General features: G+C 44.9%; 1 protein-coding gene across 1 annotated transcript in view; it reads left to right on the top strand.

Moving 5' to 3' along the window:
• Positions 1 to 24,637, top strand: part of LOC131498055 (multidrug and toxin extrusion protein 2-like) — a gene marked incomplete at its 5' end in the record, with an annotated part of 60,701 nt that overhangs the window by 27,769 nt on the left and 8,295 nt on the right. The window contains 6 exons of the mRNA XM_058704912.1: positions 6,627 to 6,740; positions 7,644 to 7,711; positions 16,907 to 17,015; positions 17,577 to 17,652; positions 22,687 to 22,756; positions 23,952 to 24,084. Of these exons, the coding sequence (XP_058560895.1) occupies positions 6,627 to 6,740; positions 7,644 to 7,711; positions 16,907 to 17,015; positions 17,577 to 17,652; positions 22,687 to 22,756; positions 23,952 to 24,084 (570 nt within the window). The remainder of the gene's footprint in view (positions 1 to 6,626; positions 6,741 to 7,643; positions 7,712 to 16,906; positions 17,016 to 17,576; positions 17,653 to 22,686; positions 22,757 to 23,951; positions 24,085 to 24,637) is intronic.

Genomic DNA, 24,637 nt, shown 5'->3' with positions numbered 1-24,637 from the left:
TCCGTTAGGATGCATTCAGCTGTAAGTTACGAAAACCAAACAACTGGTTCAATCAGCTTAACCGTTAAAAGTTCAAGTAACTGACTCCTGTAACTGGAAGTCCCAGGGTAGGTGTTTCGGAATTTGAATGCAAAGGAGCTGTGGATGCCTGAATGAAAATTAAGAGTTTCCAAGAGAAGTCAGGATGCTGGTTGTACAGGCAACTTTTAAGGCTCATTTGTGATATTTTGAGATACGTGTTTTTTTCTGATCTCTGTTCTGTTCCCAGATAACGCACCTTAATTCCTTCTTTCCCAGCCTTATCTTTTGTATCATCATTAATCATAAATTTAGTTCTGGATTTTTAAAAGTTCTTTTTTTCCCATATTTTAAGAATGCTAATAAAACATTATTTTGTCGTGTTTCAATTTATCAATGTTTTTAGACATTAATTTTTTTCACTGTTGCCTCTTGAATCTCATTCCTCCTTTCTGGATTATTTTTATTCTTGCTGATACGTGTCTTTCAGAAGTTCTTTCAGGAAGGGCCTGGAAAGAGTAAACCCTCAGTCTGTTGATGTCTTAAAAAATGCCTTTATAGGGGCCCCTGGGTGGCTCGGTCGGTTGAGCATCCAACTTCGGCTCAGGTCATGATCTCATGGGTTCATGGCTTTGAGCCCTGTGTTGGGCTCTGTGCTGATAGCTCAGACCCTGGAGCCTGCTTCAGATTTTGTCTCCCTCTCTCACTGCCCCTCTGCCTCTTGCACTCTGTCTCTCTCAGAAATAAACATTAAAAAAACGCCTTTATCTTTTTCTCATTCTTGAATATTACTGGGTGTGAAAATCCAAGTTGGTAGCAACTCTGCCTGCACGGCTGATGTTACACTCTTTCCTTCTTGTTCTTGGTGATGAGTCTGGCATCAACCTGTCTTGGCTTTGTAGACAATCAAGTATTTTCTTTTGTAGTTTTATATATATATATTATATATATATATAATATTTATATTAATAAATATAAATATATATTATATATAATATATATTTTATATATAATATATATTTTTATATATAATATATTTATATAATATAAAATATATATATAAATATATATATAATATAAATGTATATAATATATATTTATATATATATAATAAAATATATAAATATATTTATATATATAAATTTATATATTAAATATATAATATTTATATATACATATTTAAATTTACATCCAAATTAGCATATAGTGCAACAATGATTTCAGGAGTAGATTCCTTAGTGCCCCTTCCCCATTGAGCCCATCCCCCCTCCTGTACCCTCAGTTTGTTCTCCATATTTAAGAGTCTCTTCTGTTTTGTCCCCTTCCCTGAGTTTATATTCTTTTTGTTTCCCTTCCCTTATGTTCATCTGTTTTGTCTCTTAAAGTCCTCATGGGTGAAGTCATATGCTTTTTGTCTTTCTCTGACTAATTTCACTTTGCATAATACCCTCCAGTTCCATCCACATAGTAACAAATGGCAAGATTTCATTCTTTTTGATTGCCAAGTGATACTCCATTGTGTATATATACCACATCTTCTTTATCCACTCATCCATCGATGGACATTTGGGCTCTTTCCATACTTTGCCAATTGTCAGTAGTGCTGCTAGAAACACGGGGGTGCATGTGTCCCTTCGAAACAGCACACTTGTACCCCGTGGATAAATGCCTAGTAGTGCAATTGCTGGGACGTAGGGTAGTTCTATTTTTAGTTTTTTGAGGAATCTCCATACTGTCTTCCAGAGTGGCTGCACCAGCTTGCATTCCCATCTTTTGTAGTTTTAAAGATTTTCTTTTCCTTTTTGTACCATAACATGGCCGCATGAGGATTTAAAGAAAATTATCTTAGACATTCAGTAAACTTTCTTAATCTGAGGGCCTCAGTTAAACTCTGGAAAAGTTTTAGCCTTTTCCTCTACTGTTAATTCTCCATTGCTGACTGTTCTGTCCTCTGCACTCAGATACCTTCCAGATGGCTTTATTTCTCTTCCATATGTTCTCTCTCAACTTTGTCCTGGGCCTTGAGACATCTTCTCTTTCCTGTCTCTGTTTGCTAATCACCTTTTAAGCTGTGACTTGTCTAGTTTCCGATCCATTTTTTGTTTTCAATTTGCAACAGTTATGTCTTTTATTCCTAAGATGTTACTTGGTTCTTTTTCTGTCTATCCTTATTTCAAAACCTCCTGCCCTAAACATTTTAGGAATGCTTACTTAAAATTTTTTTTTTCGGATGGTCCTATTATTTCTACTTTATCTGGTGTGAAATCTTTCATGTGTTGGGTTTCGTGGAGTTTCTTTCCTGGCATTAGATTTCTTATCTGTTTATATCCTGGGTCATGGAACATACCTGTATCCATATTTTGTTAATTTTAAGACTCATTTTTTTTTTTTTTTTTGCATATTAACGTCTGTATAATTGGAATTCCTCTTGCGGTTGATGTACTAAAATATAAAATGCCATGTCATAATTTAATTGGCCGATTCTTTGTGGCACATAATGATACCTTAGGTGCGTTGAAAGCCACACTTAATTTCACCAAGCATCGTCTGACCGATGCCTGCTACCTCAGACTGTGGTTTTGATCGGTTTCTTTATGATTTTTGTCTGTGAGCTTATTTCCCAAGGGGGTTGTCTTCCTTGTGAGTCACATATTTGCCCTATTTTTTTTTTAATGTTATTTATTTATTTTGAGAGAGAGATGGAGAGTGAGTAGGAGAGGGGCAGAGAGAGAGGGAGAGAGAATCCCAAGCAGGCTTCGCACTGTCAGCACAGAGCCCGATGTGGGGCTTGGACTTACAAACTGTGAGATCATGACCTGAGTTAAAACTAAGAGTCAGATTCTTAACCGACTGAGCCACCCAGGCACCCCATGGCCTGTCAGTTTTTTAAAGGTTTTATGTCTTATCAGATCAAATGAAATCTACCTGTTCTAGTCCCAGGCTTTCCTCACCATGACTGGATCAGGTTCATACCCTCTCCGGTACACGGCAGCCCTTTCTGCTCCTGGCTCATTTGTACCCATGGGTCTAGGCTGGCAGGTAGATTTTCTGGTCTCCTGATGGGGGACAAAGTGGGGGACGGGCAGTGCTTTCCTAACTCCTAACACTTCCTGCTCAGTGGAGCTTGTGCCTTGATCTCTGACCCTTCTCACCAGCCATAGCCACCTCATAATTCATGTGGATCATTTTCTATTGGTTCTTGATGTTGTTCTCCCCTCCAGCCTTCACCTCCAAATTTGGGGGTAGAGGGTGGGGTCCCAGCCCCTCTCTTCTCCTGCTGGGACCCAGTGAGGTGAATGGCAAGATGACTGTTGGGGCCTTTCTTTGTTCTTACGTTATAGAAATTCCTCAGTGTTGGGGCGCCTGGGTGGCTCAGTCAGTAAGCATCCGACTTCAGCTCAGGTCATGATCTCACGGTCCGTGAGTTCGAGCCCCGCATCGGGCTCTGTGCTGACAGTTCAGAGCCTGGAGCCTGCTTCAGATTCTGTGTTTCCCTCTCTCTCTGCTCCTCCCCCACTCACACTCTGTCTCTCTCTCAAAAATAAACAAACATGAAAAAAAAAAAAAAGAAATTCCTCAGTGTTTTTCAGTGCCTTCTTCCCCTCCCCTTCTCTCCCTCTCTTGTCCTGGAATTTCTCATACTCAAATTCATGACACACTGATAGCCTCATTTCTTACGGGGCCCCCCTCCCGTTTTGGAGTGTTTCTCCCTCCCATTTCACAGTTCCCATTGTCCTCCTTAGAGGCACCTTCTCTGTGTTTAATGTATGTCTTTCGGTGTGTATCTTTGAAAACTGCAAAGTGGTTTTATTGTTTTTGGCTGTATATATGTTTATATTCACCTAAGAGCATAAGAGTTCAGATTTCCTTTTTTTTTTTTCATAATTTTTTTTTTTTTTTTTTTTTTTTTCCACTTCACAGAGGTAGGCAAACAGCCCCACAAACTAAATCCAGCCACAGCTTGCTTTGGTAAATAAAGTTTCGAACACAGCCACACCTAATCGTCACCCGTTGCCGGTGGCCATTCTCGTGCTGCTACAGCAGACTCGAGTAGTGGCCTCAGGGACCATTTGGTCTGCGAAGTTGAAAATGCTTACTGTTGGGGCGCCTGGGTGGCGCAGTCGGTTAAGCGTCCGACTTCAGCCAGGTCACGATCTCGCGGTCCGTGAGTTCGAGCCCCGCGTCAGGCTCTGGGCTGATGGCTCAGAGCCTGGAGCCTGTTTCCGCTTCTGTGCCTCCCTCTCTCTCTGCCCCTCCCCCGTTCATGCTCTGTCTCTCTCTGTCCCAAAAATAAATAAAAAACGTTGAAAAAAAAAAAAAAAAAAAAAAAAAAAAAAAAAGAAAATGCTTACTGTTTGGCCCTTTATGGAAAAAAAGTTCATTGACCTCTCTGATTTATAGCGTAGACGGTGGTTTTGCTTTAAGTTGTAGTGAAATGTACATAACATGAAATTTACCACCATAGCCATTTTTCGATGTATAGGTAAGTAGCATTAAACAACACTCATGTTGTCGTGAAACCATCTCCATCATTCATCTCCAGAACTTTTTCATCCTGCAGAACTGGAACTCTGTCCTCGGTAAAGAGTAACAACTCCATTTCTCCCTTTTGTCCGTCCCCTGGCAACCACTGTTCCATCACTGGTTTTCTGTCTCTAAGTTCGGCTTCCCTAGATACCTCCTCTAGGTGGGATCATACAGTGTTGGTCTTTCTGGGTCTTCGCTTAGTGTCTTCGGGTTTGATTCATGTTGTAGCATTGTGGCAGAATCTCCTTCCTTTTTAAGAGTGACGAATACTCCGTTGTGGGTGTGGACCACATACCGCTTATCCATTCGTCCCTTAATGAGCATGTGGACTCTCCTTCCACCTCTTGGGTGTTGGGAATGATGGTGCTCTGAACATGGGTGTGCAGGTAGCTCTTGGAGAACGTGCTTTCAGTTCTTTTTCTGTATGCTCAGCAGTGGTATTGCTGGACCCTGTGATACTTCTTAATTTTTTGAGGAACCACCATACTTTATTTCCATAGCGGCTGTACCATTTTACGTGCCCAGCAGCACGGCACGCGGGTTGCAATCTATCCACATTCTCACCAGCATGTGTTATTTTCCTTTCCTTTTCTTTTTTTTTTTTAAAAATTTTTTTTTAACGTTTATTTATTTTTGAGACAGAGAGACAGAGCATGAACAGGGGAGGGGCAGAGAGAGAGGGAGACACAGAATCTGAAACAGGCTCCAGGCTCTGGGCTCGAACTCACAGACCGTGAGATCGTGACCTGAGCCGAAGTCGGACGCTCAACCGACCAAGCCACCCAGGCGCCCCCTTCCTTTTCTTTTTTAAATTTATTTTTTTATTTTATTTTATTTTTTATTTATTTTTGGGACAGAGAGAGACAGAGCATGAACGGGGGAGGGGCAGAGAGAGAGGGAGACACAGAATCGGAAACAGGCTCCAGGCTCCGAGCCATCAGCCCAGAGCCTGATGCGGGGCTCGAACTCACGGACCGCGAGATCGTGACCTGGCTGAAGTCGGACGCTTAACTGACTGCGCCACCCAGGCGCCCCATTCCTTTTCTTTTTTAAAGCAGCCATTCTAATGGGTGTGAGATACCATCTAACTGTGATTTTGATTTGCATTTCCTTATTGATTAGTGAGGTTGAGCATTTTTTTTCATGTGCTGGTGGCTGTTTGTAGATCTTTGGAGAAATGTCTATTCAAGGCCTTTGCTCATTTGTTTAAATCATTAAAAAATTGTAACGTTTACCTGTTTATCTTGAGAGAGAGTGCCTGCATGCACATGTGTGCAAGTGGGAGAGGAGCAGAGAGAGAGAGGGAGAGAGGGAATCCTAAGCAGGCTCCGTACCATCAGCACAGAGCCCAGCGTGCGGCTGTGAGATCGTGACCTGAGCCGACATCAAGCGTCATCCAGATGTTCAACCGACAGAGCCACCCAGACGTCCGGGTTGTTTTATTGTGGTTCTTTAGATATTCTGGTTATGATATCCAGATATCCTTATCCGATACATGATTTGGAAATATTTTCTCCCATTCCGTGGGTTGCCAGACTCTGCTCTGTTGATGGTGTCCTTTGGTGCACAGAAGTTTTCAATTTTGATGTAGCTGAAAAGATCTGTTTTTACGTTAGTTACCTGTGAGCAGTATAATGTCAGATCTCGCCGTGTTGCTTTATATACACCTGGTGTTCTGCTTTTAACCGTAATACGCATCGATCATAATTTATTTCTCTAGTTTCCCAGCGACGATCTCCATGATGCCCCCACCATCCCACAACCACAGCCTGCCTCAGTGAATATCCTCCGTGTGTTCCTATGGAGCTCTATGGGAGGGTCTCTGCCATTGGTACCCAGGAGTGAAATGTGTGGGTGGCAGGGCATACGCGTGCCTCAGTCTCACTAAGTGTTGCCAGCTCCGTCCCCACCATCTCAGACTCCAGTCTTGTTTGACATCTTTAAAATACATTCTTTTTCTGGAGACCTCTGCTTCCTCCCAGTCTCTGGCCCTTTGCAGGAGGCAGCCATGGGAAGTAGAATTGTTGGCGTCAGAGACTGTTGAAAAGTAAAAGCTGTTTTCTCTCTCCCCTGTTCTCTAGGGTGGACTTGGGACTGTTTCCAAGAATGGGGCTCCTACATCCAGCTGGCTGTCCCCAGTATGTTCATGGTGTGCATTGAGTGGTGGACCTTTGAGATCGGAACCTTCCTTGCAGGTTGGTCAGTGGTTCAGCGGAAATCTGAGAACAGCCTGGCGGATCTTGTCTCCACACCTCAAGAGACATAAGTCTTACTGCTCCTCCCTTCCCATTCCGCCGAGCTCTCGTGGGAGTTTTCAGCGTAGAATTAAATCCTTGCCCAACCGTAAGCATATTCGAGTTCAGTGGGCCTTTAGCTCTGCCTCACTGCCCTTCACTTTATAGATTCAGCGAGGGAGGTCATGGTTAAGAAGTGTGCCAAGGTCACGGAGAGGCAGAACTGAAACCTGAATCTGGGTCTCGTGACTCTCTCAGACCTTCTGCTTCAGCTGACTTTTGCTGGGCAGCATGCAGATTTTTAATCCATTTACAGAGGGACTGATTTGGCTCTGCTTTAGACATGATCTTTGTTTCTATCAGAGCTGTGATAATTTTGGTCCTAGGTGTTCCCTGTAGCCATCTTACTGCCAGGAAAGTAATAGAGAACATAATAGAGACAGGATGACACTGATTGGTGTTAAAGGCTCTGGAGACACTTGAATACTCCAGCTCCCACCACATCAGGGTTCCTCCGTCTGCCTTCCCACCCCCCACATTGTGACCCCGCGTCTGCCCGAGGAATGACCTGCAACTCTAGGAGCCTCGTTTTCTACTTTAAACCTGATGTTTTGTTCCTTGGTGGATACAGACTTGTAGAGTGAACCTGTCCCATGTCGTAGCCGCCTTAGTTCTTGGAAGCTTCCTGGGAGTGGACACCTGGGGTTCTCCTCCGCACAGATCGTGAATTCTGCCATTGGCTTTTGCTCCTGGGGGCGATCCTGGCTTCTTTTAAGTTAAGACACGTTCTGCTTTCACAAGGAAAACGTTTGCTTTGATCCACTTTCTGAGATGTGTTTTGTGTGTGTCTGTCCAACATTTCAGGACTGATTAGCGTGACAGAGCTCGGGGCCCAGGCCATCATTTACGAACTGGCCTCTGTAGCCTACATGGTAAGAACCGTTGAGGTGAGACCCAACACCTTCTCTGCACAAACTCTGCTAGGCTGTTGGCATTGCGTTCACTCGACACCCCCCGCCCCCCCACAGGCCGTGCACTGGGGAGAGAGGAGAGCCAGACAGCAGGAGAGAGAGCACACGGGAGGGAGCGTGGATTTTGGAGCCAGACACTGGGTTTGAGTCTTGCCATGCTGTTCCCAGCTGTGCGACTGTGAGCTCATTACTTAACCTCTCTGAGCTTCCGTTTTCTCACGTACAAAATGGGGAAGAAATGCTTCCACCGAGTGAAGGTAGAATATGATAACGTGTTAAAGCACTTGGCGCAACGCCTGGCACGTTTACGCCACAGTTACGGGATCGGTGGTGCTGGGATATGATGGAGAGCGAGATGGGGATGTCCCCTGCCCTCTCGTGGCCTGTGGTCTGGTGGGGAGACAGAGACAAACAAGTAAACTGGTAAACGAGAGCATGACCGACATAGATGACGCGTAACCATAGAAGCAGCAATAAAAGTCTGAGGTGCCTAAAACCAGAGCTGGGTGCTTTCAGGCGGGGTCGTCAGAAACAGTCCTCCTGAGTTGCTGGTTAAGCTGAGACTTGAAAGGGGAGAGGAGCCGGCCCAGGGAGCCCGAGCGTGAGAGCTGACTGCGGAGCCTGAGCAGAGGCTCCGGGATGGAAAAGAGCATGTGGCGTGTTCAGGGGCCCCAGACAGGAACCTGGCTGACGGGGTTGGTGAGGAAAGAAGAGTGACGTGTAGAAGCCGGCTTAGGGGAGGACAGGTGTCTGGGGGTCTGGAAGGAGGCTGTTCGAATCATCTGGGTGAGCACCTAGGAGCCCGCTGGTGGGCGAGGAGAAAAGTGGGTGAGTTAGTTGTGCGGGAGGGCAGAGGTGACAGGACCTGGCCGGGGTTTGGGTGCGGGACGCAAGGCAATGAATAGGGAGAATCACAAACGACCCCAGAGTCTCTGGCTTGAAGAACCGCTTGAAGAGGATGCCTCTGCCTCTTGACACTTGAATATTCCAAACCCGTACAAATCGTCCCTTTGTTTTGTTTCTTTTTTTTTTTTTTTTTTATTCTTTTTTATCTTGAAATGTTCATTTTGAGAGAGAAAGAGCGTGAGCTGGGAGGGGCAAAAAGAGAGAGAGAGAGAGAGAGAGAGAGAGAGAGAGAGAGAGAGAGAGACTCCCAACCACGCTCCGTGCTGTCAGCACAGAGCCCAACACGGGGCTCGACTCCACAAACCATGAGATCATGACTTGAGCCTAAGTCAAGAGTCAGACGCTTAATCAACTGAGCCACCCAGGCGCCCCTGATTCTTATTTTTTTTGAGACCAAGGGAGGCCATCTGGGCAGTGGGATTGTGGGGTTTTTGTTTCCTTTTTTTTTTTTTTTTTTTAATCTTAAAAATGAAAACAAAAAGGTTTTTAGTGGGGATCGATGAAGTCGTTTAGGAATAAAAAGGAAGCATGTCCAGGAGCAAACCCCAACATGTACAAGTCAGGAGGAGGACAGCTCAGCCAAGAGGGAGGACAAGGCAGTGAGGAATGAAGAAAATCAAGAGAACACGTTGTAGAGAAAACGAGCTATGAAGGGTTCACCGAAGGAGTGACAGTTGTACGGAGAGCCGCTAGGAGGTGGCGTTAGGCGAGGTTGGAAAGTGTCCCTTGGGTTTTGGGTCATTAGAGACCTTGGGTGGGGACCAAGAGCCGTATTCCGACACGTTGGCTTTCAAGGTTGGTGAAGGAGCAGAGGCTGCTGACGGAGACAGTTCCGTCTGGAGGTTTGGTAGTTGATGGTGGGAAATGATACCATCAAGGGAGGGTTTGGGTTTAGCTTCTGTTTTGAAATGGGGGCACTAGAGTTTATTTATAGATCCGTGGTCAGCAGTACCTGTCTTCTAAATCTCTCGTCTTCCAAGTCTTCTCTATTTCTACCTGCTCTGTCACAGGCTTCCTTTTGTTTTTATTTTTAGTTGAGGTAAAAACCACAAAAAGTAAAATTTCCCATCTTAACCAATTTTAACTGTGCAATTTAGTAGCGTTAACGTTGTTGTGCGGGCGGCGCCCCGGGTGGCTCTGTTGGTTAAGCACCGACTTCGCCTCAGGTCGTGATCTCACGGTTCGTGAGTTTGAGCCCTGCATCGGGGTCTGTGCTGATGGTGCAGAGCCTGCGTGGGATTCTCATTCTCTCCTCCCTCTCTCTCTCTCTCTCTCTCTCTCTCTCTGCCCTTCCCCCACTCACGCTTTCTCCCTCAAAATAAATAAACTTAAAAAAACATTGTGCAGCTGATCTCCAGAAACTTTTCGCCCTGTAAGATGGGAACGCTACCTATTAAACAGTTGCCTGTTTAATTGATTAACTCCTATAATTTAACACTCCTCCCTCAGCTGTTGGGAACCACTATTCCACTTTGTTTCTTGTCACAGGCGTCCCTCTGTTAGAGACAGTAAGGCAATGATTCTTCATTATTCCTGTGGAAAAAACAAGTCCCCACAGGGGTGAGCCTACCGTAAAAATTATAAAATACAAAGAAATAATCTAGCATGGGCAAGAGCTTGAACAGATACAACAAACAGGAAAGTTAGAGTTCAGAACTTGAGATGATGGTGTAATAATGGAGGAGTAGAAAAGTATCATGGTTAAAGTCATGAAACCTAAAAGAAGGAGCTGAAACCAAAAGAACGTTATTTGGAGAAGAACCGAGTAACATTTTTTAATTGACGAATTATAGCCATTCAGATGTAGTACTTGATAGGATCAGCAGATTAGTTAAAGCTGGAAAATAATGAACTTGAAGACCTATCTGGAAATTCTCAGAATAAAACAAAGACATGTAAATAGTTGGAATTAGATACATAGACCAGTCTGTGCATATATGATCAAATGATTTTTAAGAAAGAGACCATTCAGCGGGGACAGGACAGTTTTTTCAGGAACGGATGCTGGGGAAACTGGACATCCACATGCAAAAGAATGAAGTTGCCCTCTTACCTCACACCATATACAAAAATTAACTCAAAGTGGATCAAAGACCTAATGTAAGCCCTAAGCAATAAAACTTCTAGAAAAAGACAGAAGGCCAGAGCTTCACGACATTGGATTTGGCAATGATTTCTTGCATGTGACACCAAAGGCACAGGCAATGAAAGAAAAAATAGACAAGCTGGACTCGATGAATGAAAAATTCTGTGCATCCAAAGGCCGTATTCACCGAATAAAAAGGCAGCCCACAATGGGAGAAAATACTTGAGAATATTGTGGGATAAGAGATTAGTGTCCAAAATCTAGAGAGAACTAAAACTCAGTAGCAAAAAACCAAACTGGATTAAAAAATGGGCAGAGGACTTGAATAGATTTTTTTCCCAAGGAAGATCTACAGATGGACAATAAGCACGTGAAAAGATACTCAGCATCACTAATCATTAGGAAATAATTGGCAAAACAACTACATTGAGATGCCACCTTATATACGTTAGAATGGCTACTGTTCCAAAAACCCAAACACAGAAGATAACAAGTGTTGGTGGGAATGTAAAATGGTACAGCTACTATGGAAAGAAATGAGGTGGTCCTTCAAAAAATTAAAAATAACGGTGTCATGTGCTGAGGCAGTGTCCCTTTGGGGTAGACCTAAAAAGAACTGAAAACAAGATCTCCAAGATACCTGCACACCTGTGTTCGCGACAGCGTTACGCACAATGGCTAAAAGGTGGAAGCTGCCCACATGCCCCTCGACGAATGAATGAAGAAGCAGAATGTGATATACACATTCAGTGGAATATTACTCAGCCTTAAAAAGGAAGGAGATTCTGATATAGGCTACCAAATGGATGAGCCTTGGGACAATATGCTAAGTGAAATAAGCCAGTCCCCAAAAGACGTACAGGCATATACCTCAGACGCATTGCAGGTTTGGTTCCAGACCGCAACTGCGAAGCGAATATTGCAATAAAGTCAACAAGGTAAAGTTTTTTGGTTCCACGGTACATATAAAAGTTCTGTTTACGTTACACTACGGTCTTAAGTGTGCAGCAGCATCTGTCTAAAAGATGTCCGTGTCCTAGTTAAAAATACTTCATTGCTCAAGAAAACTAACCATCCTCTGAGCTTTCAGCCAGTGGCAATCTTGGGACAAGGGTCTTGCCTCAGTGTTGACGGCTGCTGACCAGGGTGGTGGTTGCTGAAGGTTGGGGTGGCTCTGGCGATTGTTAAAAATAAGACAACCATGAAGTATGCTGCGTTGACCGGCGCTTCCTTTCGTGAACGGTTTCTCTGTAGCCTGTGATGCTGATTGATAGCATTTGACCCACAGCAGAACTTCTTTCAAAATTGGGAGTCAGTCCTCTCAAACCCTGCTGCTGCTTTTGTCAACTACGTTCATGTAATATTCTAAATGCTTTGTTGTCATTTTGACAATCTTCATGGCATCTTCACCAGGAGTAGATTTCCATCACAAGAAACCACCTCCTTGCGGCGCCTGGGTGGCTCAGTCAGTTAAGTGTCTGACTTCGGCTCGGGTCATGATCTCACCGCTCACGGGTTCGAGCCCCGCGTCGGGCTCTGCGCCGACGGCTCGGAGCCCGGAGCCTGCTTCGGATTCTGTGTCTCCCCGTCTCTCTTTGCCCCTCCCCTGCTCATGCTCTGTCTCTCTTCTTTCTCTCTCTCAAATATAAAATAAAACCTAAAAGAACTAAAAAAAAAAAGAAAGAAACCACCTTCTTTGTTTATTCATAAGAAGCAACTCTTACCCATTCAAGGTTTGTCATGAGGTTGCAACCATTCAGTCACGTGTTCAGGCTCCACCTCTAATTCCAGTTCTCTCGCTGTTTCCGCCACATCTGTGGTTACTTCCTTCACTGAGGTCTTGAACCCCTCAAAGTCATCCATGAAGGTTGGAATCAACTTCTTCCAAACTCCTGCTCGTGTTGATATTTTGATCTCTTCTCCTGAATGATGGATCCTTTCCAGGTTTTCAGTTTACTTTACCCACATCACTGTCTATGGCAAATACAGTCTTAACGACACGTAGCTCTTAAATAGTTAAGACTTGAAAGTTAAAGTTTGGTCCACAGACTCCAAAACGGATGTTGTGTTGGCAGGCCCGAAAACAGCATTAATCTCGTTGTACATCTCCGTAAGAGCTCTTGGGTGACCAGGTGCGTTGTCAATGAGCAGTGGTGTTTTTGAAAAGAATCTTTTTCTGAGCAACAGGTCTCAACAGTGGGGTTTAAATATTCAGTAAACCGTGTTAACAATAATTGTGCTGTCATCTAGGCTTTCATCTAGGCTTTCTTGTTCCATTGATAGGTAAAGCACAGGCCGAGTAGATTTAGCACAATTCTTCAGGGTCCCAGGATTTTCAGAATGCTAAGTGAGCATTGGCTTTGACTTAAAGCCACCAGCTTCATTAGCCCCTAACGAGAGTCAGCCAGTCCTTTGAAGCTTTGAAGGCAGACATTGATTTCTCTCCAGCTACGAAAGTCCTGGGTGGCATCTTCCAACATAAGGCTGTTTTGTGTGCGTTGAAAAGCTGCTGTTGAGTGCGGCCACCTTCATGAGTCATCTTAGCTCGATCTTCTGGATAACCTGCCGCAGCGTCTGCATCAACACTTGACGTTTCACCTCTCACGTTTACGTTATGGAGATGGCTTCTTTCCTTAGACCTCCCAAACCAACCCCCGCTAGCTTCAGACTTTCCTTCCGCACTTCCTCACCTCTCTCAACCTTTACAGAATTGAAAAGAATCAGCCTTGCTCTGGATTAGGCTTTGACTTCAGGGAACGTTGGGGCCGGTTTGACCTTCTGTCCAGACCACTGATCCTTTCTCCACATCAGCAATAAGGCTTCACTGGACTAGCACTTTTCCTTTCCTTCGAGAACTTTTCCTTTGCATTCACAACTTGGCCAACTGGTGCAAGAGGCCGAGCTTTCAGCCTGTCTCCGTTTCTGAGATGCCTTCCTCGCTAAGCTCAGTCGTTTCTGGCTTTTGGTGTCAAGTGAGAGATGTAAGACATCCTTTCCCTTGAACACATAGAGGCCATCGTAGGGTTATTTCTTGGCCTAATTTTAATATTGTTGTGTCTCAGGGAAGGGGGAGGCCTGAGGAGAGGGAGAAAGGTGGGGGAACAGCTGGTTGGTGGAACAGTCAGAACACGCATAGCATTTATCAGTTAAGTTTGCGGTCTTAAACGGGCTTCGTGAAAGAAGTCTACGGTTCGTTTGATCTCATTTTTTGTTCACTTTATTACATTTCCTTTAAAACCTGTTTGGGTTAAATAGTCGAAGAACTTTTTCCTAAGACTATATGGAAGGTAAGCTGTGAGCCATGCACGTACGAAAGAGCCTTTATTTTTCCCGTACACCTGTTCAGTAATCTGAGTGTAGAATTCTAGCTTCAAAACAATCTTTCCTCAGAATTTTTAAAGCCTTGCTCTATGTTCATCTGGCATTTGAGTTACTAATGTGAAATTTGATCTTAATCTGGTTCTTGTTCCTTTGTGACAACGTGGGTTTTCTCTTCGAAAGTTTTAGCATTTATTTCTTTGTCCATGTAGTTGTGACATTTTTCAAGTGTGGGTTGCTCTGCAGGTACTTCTTTACTTACCCTGCTCATTAGCACTTGGTACATACCCTTTCAGAACGAAGGCTTTTGCTTTCCTCAACTCTGAGAAGTTTTATTTATTTATTTATTTATTTTTTATTTATTTATTTTTTTAACGTTTATTTATTTTTGAGGCAGAGAGAGACACAGCATGAACGGGGGAGGGGCCGAGAGAGAGGGAGACAGAATCGGAAGCCGGCTCCAGGCTCTGAGCCATCAGCCCAGAGCCCGACGCGGGGCTCGAACTCGCGGACCGCGAGATCGTGACCTGAGCTGAAGTCGGACGCTTAACCGACTGAGCCACCCAGGCGCCCCAACTCTGAGAAGTTTTAAAACTATTATGCTTTCTCCCTTTCTGTACCTTTTTTCTGTTCTCTCTTTTCAATTGCCTATTGGGTGGAGGTTGATCTCCAGTATTGAACTTGGTTTTTCTTCATCCGCTAAGAAACGTGGCGCCAGAGGGGCTCAGACGGTTGAGCATCCAACCCTTGATTTTGGCTCAGGTCATGATCCCAGGGTTGTGGGATTGAGCCCCCCCACCCCCACCCCCGTCTTGGGCTCCATGCTGAGCATGGAATCTGCTTAAGATTCTCTCTCTGCCCCTCTCCCCTGCTTGCACGCTCTCCAAAACAAAAAGAAAATCTCTTTGTCTTTTTGTAATTAAATTTTTTGGTTGGTTTTTAGTTTCCAAGAACCCCTTCTTTTTCTCTTACAGTCCCTTCTTCATGGGAACCTGTTCTTTTTTTTTTTTTTTTTCTTTTCTGCTGTGTTATCTTTTAAATATCTTTGGATACGAAGTGGAACCTTCAAACATTCTCTTCTGTTCTCTGAGTCACCTCATTTGTTTTTTCTGAAGTCAGTTGGTCTCTTATTTATCTTGGGCTCTTTTGCAGATATGTTCTTTGGTTTTCCTCAAAGATCTGGTGATCTTTATTAGTCCCTTTGTACTTACAAAAGAGTGACTACGTTTAAGAAAGAGCGAATACATTGATTGGTAAAATAAACGGCTGGCGTGGCTTTTCTGATCTTGTTATTTGGGGATGTTTCTCTAACAGACCTCTCCCCTGAATGGGAAGGACCGGTAGGGAGCCGAGTCCAGAGGTGTCTCTGTCATGTGGCATCTTCATTTTAGGGTTTGTGGGCAAGGAGCAGGGAGCAGGCAGTCTGACCTCCCCTCCCATGTCCCACCTGTCCCCAGGACACTACAAGAAGGGCTTGGTTCTGAGGTGCTCACACCATGCAGGGAGCTCTCCCACTTTGCTTTTCTACCTTTAGCCTAGTCTTTCTGTGTTCAGTGGGGCTGGGAGGGAGGACCAGGTAGGCGATGGGGTCTGGCTGTGCTGTTCGTAGTGGATCTGATCTCCCCGAGTACCGCTCGCCACCGCCTCGCTGATGGACCTGAAGCCTCCAGCCTCCTGATGCTGCACTGAGAACAGCTAGCAGGATGTGGCCTCCGCCTGTCTGTATTCTGGACTGTGGTTTTCTGTGGTTCTTCCCCGGGGTGATGACATCACTTCCCCTCTTCCAGAAGCCAGCGTGCTCTCGTCTTCTCAGTGATGTGTGAATGAACTTCTTTTCTGTGCAGCATCTTGACTGATGTTTTAATGGTGTTTGGGAGGGAAGAGAGTTAAGCCTGTGAGCTAGTTGTCCATCTTGAACCAGAAGACAATTAGGTATATACTCTGGGCATGCAAGTCTTACAATGTTTTACAGAGTCAGTCCGTGGTTTCTCAAGTTCTTAACTGAGTGTGTATTTTACCAACTCAGGCTAGTTCTCAAAACAGTAATAAGTTAGAGGTGGTTGGGAGGATGCTGTTTCTGGTAGGAATGAGAAGTTAAAGCTGGTGTATAAATTGTCGGCAGACATGACAGCGAAAACCAGAGTTTTCTACACAACCCATGTTATTCGAACAGCTCCCGAGAGCAGCACTGTATTTATTACAGGATAATGACAGGAGGTCAAGAGCACGGCTTCGGACATTGACTAATGGTCTGTGTAAGAGCAAGGAAGCTTATAGCTTCGGATTTCCATAATGAATGATGAAAAATGAGATTTTGGAGACACATTTCAGTGTCGTGGATAATTAGAAGTATGGAATGTTGGACACAGTGGAGTTAATGGAGTCAGATTTCATCAGCGTTCATCAGGTTCTTACACTATGCCAGGCTTTGAGCTAAGTGCTTTTCCGTGTGGTTCATTTAATTTTTACAAATTATCTCTGTATTTATAATGCATTAAATCTTACCTCGTGGAATGCAGCTAGATTGAATTAAGTCTCGATGGTACGTGTCTGGCCAGTGAAGGAGGTGCTTTGCCCTGAAATCCCACTGCATTAAGAGATTCTGCCCTGATGGATGTGATACAGGTAGCAGTCAGGGCAGCCATTATCCTTGTTTAGGAACGAAGAGGTTGGGTGTGAGCGGGACTGAGCGATTGGATTGTGGTCACACAGCTCAGCTGTAACAGAACCAGTTCGAGAACACGGACGATTGTCTCTGTCTAGGGTTCTCACGTGGTTGGACCCTAGGGCACTAGCATTCTTGCAGGCCCTCTGACTTCTTACGATCTGTGATTGTTGGTTCTCAGGTGCCCCTTGGCTTTGGTGTGGCGGCCAGTGTCCGAGTGGGCAATGCTCTGGGGGCAGGGAATGCCGAGCAGGCTCGGGACTCCAGCATCACCGTTCTCCTGTGTGCGGGTGAGTTGAAGCAGGTCCGCTCTCTGGTGTCCATACTGATTTTTGTCTGATAGGTTACGGTACACGTTTCGGAGTTTCTCTGGGGAATGGATTTATATATATGGCCTCAGCTAGAATATTCTTTAAGCCCTTTTCAGGTCACTCAGCAAAATGAAACTTCTAATGGTGATTTTCCGTTACCGGGCACCAATGAAATGGTACACTCGGTAAGACTGAAAAGTCTTCAGATTGTTATCACACGCGGGCTTGTTTTCTGACCAAAGCCTGTATGACTGAGTCTCCATATCCCCGGACCACTGCCTCTTCGAGCAGTTTTAATGTTTTGGCATCTGAGCAGTTAGAGAAGATTATGACCGTATAGACATCTCACCGAGCATCTTTTTCTATGAATGTGCCTTCGACAAAGGGGTGAGAATCAGGACTTCCTTGCTGTTTTCAAGAGACAGTAATAAACACTTGTAATTGGGACATTTCTGAAATCATTGACGCCAGTCTCTCCTGAGACTGGATTTATTACTTGGGACAACTGTCACTTCCCGCTGCTGCTTCTGTATTTTCCAGGTGTCTGCGCTCTCGTAGTGGGCATTGTACTCTCAGCGATGAAGGATGTGATTGCCTATGTATTTACCAGTGACAAGTATGTACCCATCTTCTAGAAGGATGTTTTCCGTTTTATGCTTTCTTTTTTCACTGTACTTTTCTGGTTCTAAGAGGTGAGTAGTATTTTGATTCACGGGAAGTAGGGCAGCCAGCAATGAGAACCCCGGTACTCCATTTGAATGAAATTGGACGAAGGAAGCCCATGGGCACTGTCCCCGTTCCTCCAGTACCCAATTCGTTCATTTATCGAACCCCAGTGGCATTTCTCTCGTGCTCAATGCTGGTTCTGCTCAGAAATACCTAGAAAAAGCACATGGCATGTCCTCATCCCCAGAAAGGCACGTCCCAGTCCAGAGCACGCTGACAGCATGATGCCTGAGTCAAAAGGGCAGAATTTATATAAACCACTGACTCAGTCTTAGGTTGAATTTTATTGCATCGTCCGTAACTCTGTGTTTGCATAGTTATTTAGATATAATGAAGTGTCTTTTGAATAAACCAGATCCTTTTTATGAAAAGGTTTCAGTGATTTGCACTGTTTGCCTCAGATTACTTTCATAAAGAAATTCAGTTGAGGGGCACCTGGGTGGCTCAGTCGGTTGAGTGTCCAACTCTTGATTTCAGCTCAGGTCACGATCTCATGGTTCATGGGTTCGAGCCCCGCGTTGGGCTCTGTGCTGACAGCTCAGAGCCTGGAGCCTGCTTCCGATTCTGTGTCTCCCTCTCTCTCTGCCCCTCCCCCACTTGCGTGCGCGCTCTCTCTCTTTCTCTCTCTCTCAAAAATAAACATTAAAAAAATTTTTTTAAGTAGCTGATTTAAGGATTTTTCTTGCTCCAAAGTCTGGGCACCCTCAGAGATTAGTCTTATTAATTGCTTTGCTCCCTCCATACAGGTGCCATACATTCTTGTTTCTTTACATGACTCATATTTTTGGTTGAAAACTGGACACTTTTTACATCGTAACGTGGCAGTTCTGGAAATCAGAACCGCCCCCACCCCCCCAAGGTTTTTTGTTGCCGCTTGCTGGCTTAGTGGCTTTTATGAACTAATTTGGTGAAGTCTGTATTTTTTGTCCGGTGTGGCCACTAAAGTCTCTGTTGCATTAGCTTGGTGATCGGCTAATTACTGGACCAAATTTCCTTAGCTACATGCATCCCACTTACCTCCCACTCTGCGGAGGGGCTCTCTGTGCGTGTATCAGGGTAGCCTTCAGCACTCGGCCAGGCAGTTTACAGCTTGGCCTTCGCCCTCATTTCCCGCCTGTGCGGAGCCTCAAGTTCAGCCAGAGGTGAGAGCTTAGGCCCTCTCCGGTCTTTCTTGAGCACATACCCAGTCATATGCCTGCGTGTGGCCTTTTAGATTCCCAGGGACGTGTCAGAGCTTTGAAGCCCCTATGGATGTCTCATTGCCCAGCCTTTCCTGCCAAGCTTGTCGGTTAGTCTTGTTTGTGCCAACTCTTATCCGGTGCTTCAGGCAGAAGCACCTAAAACATTTGCCTGCAGACATCTCTCAGAGGCCAGCTGGAGCACTGGCCAGGTTTGAGTCCAGAGAAATAAAGACAGCGTTTCAAGGGGAGTCTTTTGAGGAACAACCTGACAGGTGGTCTCTGTGCAAAATAATGGCTGTTCCTTGGGAATGAAGCTTTGAAAAGGTTCCGCTCCTTCTTCCTCCTCCAGTCCTGGAAATAGGGACTGTTACTTATCAAGGTTACTGCTGAGCTGGGAGCCGGGGATGGTACTCAGGTCAGTGGCAACACCACAGACGTCACTGTTATTACCAAGACTCGGCAGCTTCTCTTGAGGAAGCACTCCCCAGGTCACCGCAAGCCGTTGGTTAATGTCTAGAATCCGAAAAAAATGGATTCTGACCTTATTTGCCGGTTTCTGACAATTTTCTCTTTTTCCTGTGAATGGGCCATGCCTTCTTTGTGTGCTTTGTAATTTTATGTTGAAATGACATTCTGAATATTGTAACACAATAGCTCTGGAGATTAGGTTCTCCTCCCTCCTCAGGCATTGCTGTTCTGCATTTGTCCCGTTTGCTTAGTGATTTTTCCAAACCGTTTTTTTGTTTTGTTTTGTTTTTTGTTTTACAAAGACTATGTTGCTTGTCGTGTGTGGTGTCTGTTGTCTCCTCAGTGAGCCAGTGGCCTGGCAGATTTCCTCAAATGCCTTGATCCAATAAGAAAAGAACATTTTTTTTTTTTTTTAATTTTTTTTTTTTCAACGTTTTTTTTTAATTTATTTTTGGGACAGAGAGAGACCGAGCATGAACGGGGGAGGGGCAGAGAGAGAGGGAGACACAGAATCGGAAACAGGCTCCAGGCTCCGAGCCATCTGCCCAGAGCCTGACGCGGGGCTCGAACTCACGGACCGCGAGATCGTGACCTGGTTGAAGTCGGACGCTTAACCGACTGCGCCACCCAGGCGCCCCAAGAAAAGAACATTTTTTTTTTTTTTTAATTTTTTTTTTTTTTTTTTTAAATTTATTTATTTTTGGGACAGAGAGAGACAGAGCATGAACAGGGGAGGGGCAGAGAGAGAGGGAGACACAGACTCGGAAACAGGCTCCAGGCTCTGAGCCGTCAGCCCAGAGCCTGACGCGGGGCTCGAACTCACGGACCGCGAGATCGTGACCTGGCTGAAGTCGGACGCTTAACCGACTGCGCCACCCAGGCGCCCCAGAAAAGAACATTTTTAAAAAGTTCTGTCTCTCTCAATTATCTGACAGGCACTGCGTGGGAAGCGGCCTCTGTGCTGGGCCCGTAGTGAACCACCAAGGAGATCAAAACCCACAACTCTGACTTTTGGAGCACGAGATCCTTATTGCCCAACATGCCACCAACTAGCCACACCAGAAATGCAGGCAGCCATCCCTACACCTGCCTGCCATGGGACCAGGGGACAGGAAGCGGTAGCTAGTCTGTGAAACCCCAAGATTCATGGATACTTACTAGGCTCATTCTTCATGAAGCACTGCGTGCTTCAAGTTTTCAGCTCGACTCCAGAGTTGTGAAAATGGTTGATTTTGACATTTCTGGCCAGTTCAATCATTGTTTTGGTAAAAGGATTGATTCTTGGAGCTTCCTCCTCCATCAGCTTCCGTCATGTCACCTGGATATAGACTTTGCATACTAATCTGACTTTTTTTTTTATATAATTTTTTAGATGTTTTTATTTTTGAAAGAGAGAGAGAGAGAGAGAGAGAGACAGAGCATGAGCTGGGAAGGGTCAGAGAGAGAGGGAGACACAGAATCCGAAGCAGGCTCCGGGCTCCGAGCTGTCAGCACAGAGCCCGACATGGGGCTCGAACCCCCAGATCGCGAGATCACAAGCTGAGCCGAAGTTGGACACTTAACTGACTGAGCCACCCAGACACCCCCTAATCTGACTCTTAATCCATATTGTAGGTTAGTTTTTTTTTTCCTGGAAATCTTCCAGATGTTATTTGTGTCTTTGCACATGCTTAGGCATAGGTGAATATTTTTTCTTTTATTTGGTGTGGCACTTTGTAGACTCAGTCCGAAGTGCTGAACTTTTCTTTAGCTCTGGGATATTTATATAAATGGTAGAACTTCTAGATGAATCTGACTTGTCTCTTCTCTCCTCCTCTGTGCTTGGGGTCATTTCTTCAACTTTACCTTTCAAATTGAGATTTAGTATTTTGCCATGTCTATCTCATTATTCGGTCTTCAAACAGAATGTTTTCCTGTAATGGTCATATTTTTTCGTTTCATTTTTTCCCCCCGGTTTACTCCTTGTTCCTTGGATTTGGTGGTGGCTTTTGTGTCACCTGTTCTGCATGCTCATTTGGGTCTGTCCTTTTTGTGTGCGGGCTGTTGATTTTCTTCCGAGTCCGGTGAACACTGGGTTAATGTCTGTATTTGAATGAAAGACTATTTTGATTAGTAGGGATAGTGTACCATGAGGCAACTTCACAGTCCTATGGATCTATTCCAGAGAGGTCTCTCCTCTGGTGAGAGGGCTGACTGCAGGCTTTGTCTCTGTTGGTGGTACCTGTTGACCAGCAACCTTCCCCTTTAAGGCGAATGGGAGGGAAGCAGAAAACTTCCTTTGGGGAGAGTACAATAGCCTGTTTCATGTATTCCAACCACATTGCCTCCCTCTTTTTTGTTTTTGTTTTTCAAATGTGTATTTACTTTTGAGAGAGCAGCATGAGCAGGGAAGGGGCAGAGAGAGAGAGAGAGAGAGGGAGGGAGGGAGACGAAATCAGGAGCTCCAGGCTCAGAACTGTCAGCACAGAGCCCAATGCAGGGCTGGAACTCAAGCTCGGAGATCCTGACCTGAGCCAAAATTGGATGCTTAACCAACTGAGCCCCCCAGGCGCCCCCGTCTGCAGGTCTTCAGACCCCTCCAGCTCTGCTGTGTCTCTCTCCAGAGTCCCATTATCCCCACTGTCCTCCCTCCCCAGACGGACCTTCTACCACATTTAGAGTTCAGAGGATCCATGAGGAGGCAAGTGTTTCCTGTGTGAACACTGGCCTTCACCTCCATCTTTGAGGAAGTGTCCCATTCACAGAGGAAGATTACCAGCCATAGGCTGAAACATTTTTTTTTCCAACCTGCACGTTTTTATACTCGTAAGCAAAATTTTAAGAATTATCCTCTAGGGGAGCCGGGGTGGCTCAGTCGGTTAAGCGACCGACTTGGGTTCAGGTCATGATCTCGCGGTTGTGGGGTTCGAGCCCCACGTCGGGCTCTGTGTTGACGGCTTGGAGGCTGGAGCCTGATTCGAATTCTGTGCCTCCCTCTTTCTCTGCCCCTCCCCTGCTCACGCCCTGTCTCTCTTTCCTTGAAAAATAAATAAACATTAAAAAAAAAAAAAAGGATTATCCTCTATAGTGGCAGCCTAGGCCATGCCCCTTTTACCCTCGATTCTAACTAAGAAAATTTAGTGAGGTGTTATTGGGTACTCGTTTTGTCAAATAGAAAAGTTGTGTTTTCACTGAATTACTGATCCGTTAGTTAGGTTTGTCAGATCAGTAGTAATTAATATACTCCACTTAAATGTAATTTTGGGGTCACTGACCACTTTCTTTTCCTCCCACAGAGATATTATTTACCTTGTGAGCCAAGTGATGCCTATTTTTGCTCCCTTTCATCTATTTGATGCCCTTGCAGTGAGTACCTGGAGTGATTTTACCCCCACCTAATATGCATAGCAAGATTTGTTTTGCGTTTCTAGTTTTGAATTAAATATGCGATTTCATCCTTGAGAACAGAGAGTTCTTGCCACAAGCGTTCTTTTTTTTTTTTTTTTTTTTTTTTTTTTTTTTTACATTTATTATTTTTGAGAGACAGAGACAGAGCACTAGTCAGGGAGGGATAGAGAGAGAGGAAGACACAGAATCCGAAGCCGGCTCCGAGCCGTCAGCACAGAGCCCGGTGCGGGGCTCGAACTCACGAACCGTGAGATCATGACCTGAGCCAAGTCAGACGCTTAACTGACTGAGCCACCCAGGCGCCCCTTGCCGCAAGCATTCTTCACCGTTTGTGGGAAAGATGGGTGACGCTAGAGTATAACATCTCAAGGTAGAAGAGACCAGAGCTATCCAGCCTCCTCTTTATCTGGGGCCTGAATGCCTTGTGTGGCTCTTAGCCACATGAGCAGGCCCGTATCTACTGTATTGTCCATGGCAGGCCAGGCCACCTTCGAGTTGACTGTGACCACGAGAAAGTCTTTCTCTAGGCTGATCTTCTGTGGGTTTGTAGGAGTTTGAAGACCCTTCTGCTGTACCCTGGAATCATGCCTTGAGTCGTCTTCCCAATTTCAGCAGTTAGCCCTCATGACTTGATTTCTAGGTCCGTTTGCCATCTTTCTTTTTCCCCCAAGGAGTTTCTTCCGTTTTATTGTTACCAGTCTGAAGGTGTGATACCCGATTGAATACCAGCTGTGGTAAGAACAGTGTGGAAGAGAACGATGGTTGCCACCGCTCTGACTCTGGGCATTTTTGAAGCCCATGGTCCCATTCCTGTTTTTCAGCCATGATATCAGACTAGTTTCTGCTGAGATTTCCATCACTGAACCTTAAACTTTTTTTTTTTTTTTAATCATACACTTACAAAATATTTTTAAGCAAAGATTTGAATAACATTACCTGTGGGTTTCTGATGAAAGCCGCTATAGCTTATTGTCATTAACGTAACTTTAGAAGCAAAACGTTTTTATCTCTTACGTAACGTTCAGTTCTTGTTTTGAGATAGAACTGTGTGATCACATCCAAACCTGGGATGTACTAATGTAATATTCCTCACGAACCTGACACGAGGGTAGGTACACGGCTGTAATGGTGGTCTTGGTATTCCTCTCTTCAGGGCACCTGTGGTGGAATCCTGCGAGGTACAGGAAAACAAAAGATCGGTGCTATCATGAACGCCATCGGTTATTACGTGTTTGGTTTTCCCATTGGAGTATCTCTGATGTTTGCCGCAAAACTTGGGATAATAGGTATGTTTTTGATTCCTCAGTGATTAACCTTGAATCTCATTTGTCATATTAAGATAAGCTGCTTGAGGTATAAATTAGCTGACCTAAGGGGCCCCTGGGTGGCTCAGGTGGTTCAACATCCCACTCTTGATTTCGCCTCAGGTCGTGATCTCACGGTTCGTGAGTTCGAGCTCCACATCGGGCTCCACGTTGGTGGTGTGGAACCTGCCTGAGATTCTCTCTCTCTGCCCTTCATGCTTTCTAGCTCTCTCTCTCTCTCTCTCTCTAAAATAAATAAACTTAAAAAAAAAATAGTTGACTGATAAGTAGCCCCTGTGGAATTGTTTTCTCTCAAAATAGTTACTCCTCTGCCTTCTCTGTACCAAAACCCTGGAAAGGTAGTCTTGAAAAAAGTAGACATGATCTGTGTCCTCAGGATGAGACCAAGATTAAGTAATTTCACGGTAATTCCATTTGGATTCAGTACTGCAGGCGAAAAGAACTGGGTCCTGTGAGCACCTGTGAGTTCCCTCACTGGTTGGAGGGGACATCTGAGCCTTGACGGACTCGCCAG

This window comes from Neofelis nebulosa, chromosome 16 (genome assembly GCF_028018385.1).
Source record: "Neofelis nebulosa isolate mNeoNeb1 chromosome 16, mNeoNeb1.pri, whole genome shotgun sequence".
Taxonomy (NCBI): domain Eukaryota; kingdom Metazoa; phylum Chordata; class Mammalia; order Carnivora; family Felidae; genus Neofelis; species Neofelis nebulosa.
This window is presented reverse-complemented; position numbering and strand designations above follow the sequence as displayed.